General features: G+C 45.8%; 1 protein-coding gene across 2 annotated transcripts; it reads right to left on the bottom strand.

Moving 5' to 3' along the window:
• Positions 1-667: 667 nt before the first annotated feature.
• On the bottom strand, positions 668-3,028 carry LOC125526828 (lanC-like protein GCL2). Of its 2 annotated transcripts, none has more exons than XM_048691449.1 (6): positions 2,673-3,028; positions 2,404-2,582; positions 2,184-2,301; positions 1,929-2,045; positions 1,507-1,821; positions 668-1,240 (listed from the first exon to the last, which is right to left on the bottom strand). In XM_048691449.1, exons 1-6 carry the CDS (start codon positions 2,964-2,966, stop codon positions 902-904), a joined length of 1,362 nt encoding a protein of 453 aa, XP_048547406.1. In that variant the 5' UTR covers positions 2,967-3,028; the 3' UTR covers positions 668-901. The 2 variants fall into 2 exon arrangements, with proteins under 2 accessions (XP_048547406.1, XP_048547407.1); XM_048691450.1 differs by having other exon boundaries at positions 2,184-2,295; positions 2,673-3,027.
• Between the last annotated feature and the right edge of the window lie 4,421 nt (positions 3,029-7,449).

The following is a 7,449-nucleotide window of genomic DNA, read 5'->3' as shown; positions in this document are numbered from 1 at the left end:
CATTTGAAAGGCTTTTGACACGGTGAGGTGGGGGTAACTCCTTGATCTCCTTCAGCAGAGGGGATTCCCAAGCATATTTCGTGATTGGGTCTCCGCACTACATGCACCTCCTCCTGTTACGGCTGAATGGTATTGCTGGCAATCCTATCGCCCATGGGTGTGGTCTTCGACAGGGTGACCCGTTGTCCCCTCTACTCTTCGCTATTTCCATTGACCCACTCCAAGAAAGCCAAACACAAAGTCAGCAATCAGATATGAACTCCAAAGTACATGTGCAATAGTTTCAAGGTTAGAGGTGTTTTCCAAGTACTCTCTCCGTCCGAGAATACTTGTCATCAAGATGAATAAAAGGGGATGTATCTAGATGTATTTTAGTTCTAGATACACCCCTTTTTATCCATTTTGATGACAAATATTTTCGGACGGAGGGAGTACATTAGAAATAATGAAATGTGGAGGGCCAAGGTTGAGAACATACAAATGTTCATGAGCATGGGTCAAAAAGACTACTTCCTCGTTGTTAAAAGAAAAGACTGCATCTTAAAAGTTTAAGCAAGGAAAGGCAAAGGCTACATCCACATTTCATCCCAAAGGAATCGCCCTGGCTGTTGGCCATGATATCATTTGCATCCCAAAGCACTCATTTTATTCAAGGTCATAGGCACTATTCAACACAAAGATGAGCATTATTACCAGAACCCCCTCACAAGCATATTTTACAAAGGTCCAAGTTTGCAGAGTCAGAAACACTAAAATTTACAAGGATATCAACCGCACTAAGGTAATTTTACAGGGTAGATAAGAACACAAGTACTCCCTCCGTCCCAAAATGTAAGATCATTTTTGACACAGATTGTTTGCACTGACGGATCGCTGGGCCTACATACATTGATGCTGGAACTCAAAGTTCGTAGGCGGGGAACCTTGATTCCGAGGGGTTAACCATGTCTAAAAGGAGATATGCCATCCCAGCCTTTCCTTCAAACAATGAAAACGGACGGTCACCACCATGCATGGCCTCCTCAGCAATCAATCGATCAGCATTTTCAAGCAGAAAGCAAGCAAAAGCCTTAGCCCGGTAGAGGTACTCAACATTGCCGGTTAGCCTATAAAGTGAGAGGAATACATAGGCATTCCCGCTTATACCGTGGCATATTCCAACTCGCTTGAGAAGACCACGGTTCCAGACAACTTCAGCAGCCTCTGCAGCGGACTGCTTGAAGTGATCATCTTGGAAGACCTGAAACACAAACGGTTAGCTCATCATTGTGATCAAAGGGAAAGTTAAGTTAGAACACTACTACTTGGCTGCTCATCAGTCATAGCTAAAACTTGTGCCAAAGCCTAATTGGTCGTCAGTAAAAACTCCTGCTGAGGCCTGAACAAACTTGCCTATGTGGAGATGCATGCACAACTTCCCAGATGGGTATACATATGTGGTGTGAATAAGATGCATACATACTCAGGAAGATCCTATAGACTAACTCTATACAGATGCAGCAATACCTGATATGCCTTAGCGAGTGTAAGAGCAACACCAGGGGCACCATGGCACCAATGCACCAGGCGATCGGATTCACTGTCTTCACTCGAGGGGTAGTTTCCACTTGGAAACCGGTTACTGATCATGTACCGCAGAGTATTCTTCACGTCATCCTGCTCATCCAGCTTCAATTCAGTGTGCATGAGAACATGCATGATTCCAGCAAGTCCATGGGCAGCACCCCAGTACTTCTTCCCATGCCACTCATACATCAGCGGGCAGCTCCCCTTGTTCGACAGCTTCCTTCCCTCCCTAATTATGTCCTTTGCTACAGAACTCTGCCTCATTGCAGCGGTTTTGCATGATTAGATAAGATGTACCTTTCACATTGTTCTACAGAAACAAATAATGTGAAAAGAGGAACAGAATCACAGTGTCAACATACAATGTGTTCGGCAGGAATTGTCTTGTCACTGAGATGCTCATTCAGGAACAAACAAGCCCACAAATAGCCCGCCCTTCCATACAGCAGCTCATTTGGAACTTTCTCTGTGATAATTATCTACAAGATCACAAATGTAAGACAACTCTGTCAACAACATTAGGTATACCATCCGTGGTTCTACAACCATGTAGCAAAATAGCACAGAATTTAACATACAGACTCAAGAACCGAAATTACGCTTAATAGAGGCTTCACCTCATCAAACGAGCTCAGAAAGTTGGTCTCCATCAACTGATCATTGCAATGCTTCGCGATCACTGCTCCGAGAGCGCAGACACCGGCCCTCCCACATATGAAAGTCAAGAACCTGCGCCTTGCAACCAGGCGATCATTTCACATGAATTAACAACGACCAGAACAATCTATCTAACCAAACAAAACTACAAAACGGAAACAATGAGAGTCGCCATCGTACGGTAGGCCAAGCGACGCGGCATCGCAGGCTTGGACGATGTCGCTGGCGAGGTTGAGATCACGGCGGTCGCCGGTGACCTGGAAGGACTTGAACAGCAGGAGCGCCGTCCCGAGCGCGCCCGTGTAGAGCGTGTAGTCCGTCACCTGGCCCCCCGTCCTAGTCCATGTCTCTTGCACGACCTGCAGGACACGATCAATCAGTCGAGCACCTCGCGCGCGCGCGCCCCGAAATGAAACCACAACACAAGAAATGAAGCAAAGACGGCGTGCCTTGTCTTTGAGCCGGAGCGCGGCGCGGAGGAGCCGGTCGGAGAGCCTGGGGTAAGGGAGAGAGAGCAGGCCGCGGAGCCCGGCGGCGGGAGGGTCGCCGCCGTCGGGTGCCTCGGCGACGAAGTCGGGGAGGTCGTTGGGGAAGAAGCGGTCGGCCATGGCTGCTGCCGCGCCGTGCGCGCGTCGGCGCTTCGTGGCGTGGCGGGAGGAAGGGGAGGAGGAGGAAGACTCGCCGTGCGGGGGCTGCCGAGCGTGGTGGAGGCCTTCCACCTTCTCCTCGTCGCCATTTCCCATATTTTTCTGCTGGGTTCCTCGGCGAGGCTGGCACGTCTGTGGTGAGCTTGCACACGTGGAGTACCTGCTGTCCCTTTCTTCTAGAGCTTGGAGCTGCTCACCGCTTCAATGTCAGGCGCCAATTTGTTTAAAACATTTTAAGAATTAGGAGCATTTACGTTCAAAAAAATAGGAATATTTAAAGAGTAAAGAAGATGGCAACAATGTCTGAGATTTTGGGATATCAAATCTGGGTTCCCAACCTACTCCCGTGTGAAATTTCGTGAAAAAATACCAGGAAATGCATTCATGGCAAAAAGACAAAATTTCCTATGTATAGAAAAAAATGTTTGGATAGATTTTTGTTCGGAGAGTATTTCCTTCGTCGTGGATATGTTTCCTGATATTTTTTCACGAAATTTCACACGGGGTAGATTGAGAACTCAGGTTTGATATCTCAAATTTTAGTTTTGTATAACTTTTGGTAATTTTTACGTTTAATATCTATATCAATATAAAAAGACTCAAAGGAACAGATCCAATTACTCTCAGCCGTCAAATCATGTCAATCCAACGACCTAGACTGATTCAATGTCAAGTGCTCAACACGTTTAGCGTGTAGTTAATTTCATGCCAAATATAATGCTAATCACATAATAACACGTAAATAATATCCTACTTAATATTCGCATGCACTTGATATACTTTCAAATTAACGTGCATTACATGTACACATTTGACTAGTTCATATAAGGGTGTGGAGCGCCCAGGAGCTCCTATGTATTTCCCGTCAACATAGATCCTTTTTTATGCATGTTGCATACTGAAGTTGGTATGTTTACATGTTGAGATGAATATGTTAGTAGGGGCTAAGGGCATCTTCAACACCAAACTGCAAAAGAACATGGTATTTGTCCGAAAATTGGTCTGGACTGGTGTCCATACACGGATACGAAAGCCATCCATCCAACCCTATACCGCAAATGTATGCCTTAGAAAAATAGCAAATGTAATTTATAATTTGTTTAATAGCTAAACTAATAGTTTCACCAAATGCTACTCATATTTCCGCCAAATGCTACTTATATTTCCGCCAAATGAAGCTACTAAGTTCCGCCTAATCTAGCAAGGACTGCCTAATCAAGCATAATTAGCACCTTCTGCCAAATGCATAAACATCTTTCACATTATCTTTCGTCAAATGTAACGCAATTAGCACAAAGTCTTCCGCCCAAAGCTAGCCATTCTGAGTGGACGAAGAGTAGATACGGTACGTGATGCCTTGGCGGATGTCCGGACTTCCGCACCCCCCCCCCTACGTTTGGTTCCAGTTTACCAAAAAAAAGTGGCATGGGCCGCTCGGTGGACCAATACAGGACCGCGTTGGATTGCATACTGCGTCCGGACAACGCGATCTGGATGCTTGCGCGAGGTTTGAGGGTCTGCCTTGAAGATGTCCTAACAATTTAGATATGGAAGGTTAAACTAGTACTAGGCTCGGTTTACAACTATTTTTTCATGTATAAGTATAAACTAAGCACAACACAATACAATTCAATAACCATACATCGCTCATTGGTACTTCCTCCGGTTGCGAAGAGAGGGCGTACAAAAATATTTGTCTTTTAGAAAGAAGGGTGCGAGTGATTATTAGCAGTGAATTTCCTAAAATACCCCCTTCCACCATTACCCACTTCTTTCCTTATCAAGGCAGTTATTGTGCACACGATTGCGCAAGGATGAAATGGTCACATGAATGTAAATTAGGAAGTTTCGCTAGCATTGTGCTCCTCCTTAATCTACAAGCCAAAAAAATTATGTGCTCTTTTCATGGTCAGAGGGAGTAGTTGATTAATTATAAATTATGTATCTTGTTTATTAAAAATATTAATATTTCTTGCCTCAAAGAATTCTTAGTTCTTCTCTGAATTTTTAGGGCATATAAGCAAGACTACGAACACGTCATTTTTTTCAAGTAACTCATTAGAACATCAAGGATAAAATAGTAGATTCCTAGAGGGCCTAAGCTCACATATTGAGATTGACGAAGGCATCACTCGCACCTTGCTTATCAAACATGGTGTTTGATCCCTAGTGGACTAGGGGTACAACCATCCTCCTAACCTCCCTAGTGATTCTCAAAAATTTTGTATAACTTTGATGAAACTAATTATAGAGTGAAAAATAAATAGAGATTCGTTGTTTCCTAACACCCTCTAATTACCCGGTCAGCCTTACCCGCCTCAAACAAGTCTCGGTTATAGAGACCCATCGGCCTCTCCATTCAACAAAGCTTGTCTCTTGTTTTTCTAGGCAAATAAAAGACATGTCGTCCATTACAAGAAGAGACTACAATCCCCATCTAGGGCAATTTACCACAATGCCCCAGATAATATGTTCCGCTCAACCATGTAGGGAGAGAGCACGTGGAGGGCCACACATCTAGCGAACATTGGGAGAGACGTCTGACGTTGCTCCACCTCGAAGCCTCGTCGACGACAATCACCATCGAGCAAGATCCCCACTGGACGTTGGTGATGAAGATGATGGTCGGACACCTATAAGAGGATGAAGATGATAAATAGCTCACTGACGACGAGGATCTAGTTGAACAACATGTGTCGGAGAGGAATGATCTCCTTGTACGGGAGGTGGCCTCCTTGTAGAAGATGAAGAAACATCAAATACCTGTGTGCCAAGGATGTGCATCCCAAGACCACATTCGGGGCCTCCAGTGAAGGTGGTTGATGCTTGAGATCGATGGTTGCCTCTGAACATACCAGAATTCGGCTGAGACTCCTTCAAGCCGGAGCAGAAGATGAGCCATGATACAGTTCCCAACTCAAGTGAAGAGAACCACTGCCAATCCATGGAAGAAGAATGAATATGCACCGACTCTAAAGAAAGAAGAAAGAGCATGCACCAATTCCAAAGGAGTCTGCTTCCATTTCTTGGGAACCAAAAGTAAAGCACGAGATCTATGGATAAAGACTTATTGAGTGTTTAGAGATTGGATGGGTATTATCTTACAGAAGATTAAGGATAGGGGGAGAGGCAATGATGGAGTGATTATCTTGTTGATACACTAGTAGTTACAAACTTCTATATGGTCCAACAATTCCAGTGAAAATGTAGAATTGGTATTGAAATATATAGAATTACCATCTTACTAGTACTAACTTCAAACAGAGGCCTGCTTAAATGTTTGAAAGACGGGGTTCATTTTACACAATTAGCATGTTTTCATGATTTCATAAAAAAAACATGCTCCAGTTATGGAGTATTTAGCATGTGGGATCAAACTTTCTTGTTGAATTCCATGGTTGAACTTTGACCATCAATTTGACCCATAAAAATGGGAAGTTACACCTCGAATACATGGACACCATGTAAATAGGGATAGAGAGAGTAACAACTAAATCTCGATTTTTTTAGAAAACGCAAAAGACTTGCGTTTCTTTGTATTGAAAAGATAGAGTTTGTTACAGCCTCCTAGGAGGAGCGATTACAGATAGCGGTCTAAATCAGTGTACGTCCCAGGTTTGTGGTAGGATGGCACGCAGGCCACGGGCTCCCGCTCTTGCCCAGAGCGTAACTTCATCCTTGATCTGTGTGATCAACAAGTTGGTCGAAGGGGTCACGCCGTTGAACACGCAGTTGTTGCGATGCTTCCAGGTCATCCAAGGGATCAACAGAGTAGCGGTGGTAAGGCCCTTTTTCATTGGCTTGGGCGTGCTCCGGTGCGCCGAGCGCCACCAGTCGGACAGGGATTCCTCGTTGGAGGGTGCGCTACATGGCAGGCGTAGCCAGGACAGGCTCTCATGACATACTTTTCTGGAGAAGGAGCATTCCAGTAGGAGATGCCGGATCGATTCGGGCTCCTGATCATAAAGCGGGCAGCGAGGGGGTGTGGCAGTCCGCGACGAGCCAGGCGATTAGCCGTCCAGCAATGCCCAAGGTGAGCGAGCTAATGGAAGAACTTGACAGGCGGAGGTGCCCAGCCATTCCAGTTCAGTTTCCATGCAGGGCAGGAGACCGAGCCTTGAAAAGTGGCAAGGTAGGCGGATTGCGCCGTGTAGTTGCCTGCCGCATTCCACTTCCAATGTAGGCGATCCAACTCGACATTGAGCGTTATGTGCTCGAGCGCGTGCCAGGTGGTCAGGTACCGGCCGATCTCTCGGATGCCGAGAGTGTTGGGGAACATAGTAATTTCAAAAAAATTCCTACGCACACGCAAGATCATGGTGATGCATAGCAACGAGAGGGGGAGAGTGTGATCTACGTAGATCGACAACGGAAGCGTTTGGTTGATGTAGTCGTACGTCTCCACGGCCCGACCGATCAAGCACCGAAACTACGGCACCTCCGAGTTCTAGCACACGTTCAGCTCGATGACGATCCCCGGACTCCGATCCAGCAAAGTGTCGGGGAAGAGTTCCGTCAGCACGACGGCGTGGTGACGATCTTGATGTACTACCGTCGCAGGGCTTCGCCTAAGCACCGC

Source organism: Triticum urartu, unplaced genomic scaffold (genome assembly GCF_003073215.2).
Source record: "Triticum urartu cultivar G1812 unplaced genomic scaffold, Tu2.1 TuUngrouped_contig_2008, whole genome shotgun sequence".
Taxonomy (NCBI): domain Eukaryota; kingdom Viridiplantae; phylum Streptophyta; class Magnoliopsida; order Poales; family Poaceae; genus Triticum; species Triticum urartu.
The sequence above is the reverse complement of the archived record's forward strand: the minus strand, read 5'-3'. Positions and strand labels throughout refer to the sequence as shown.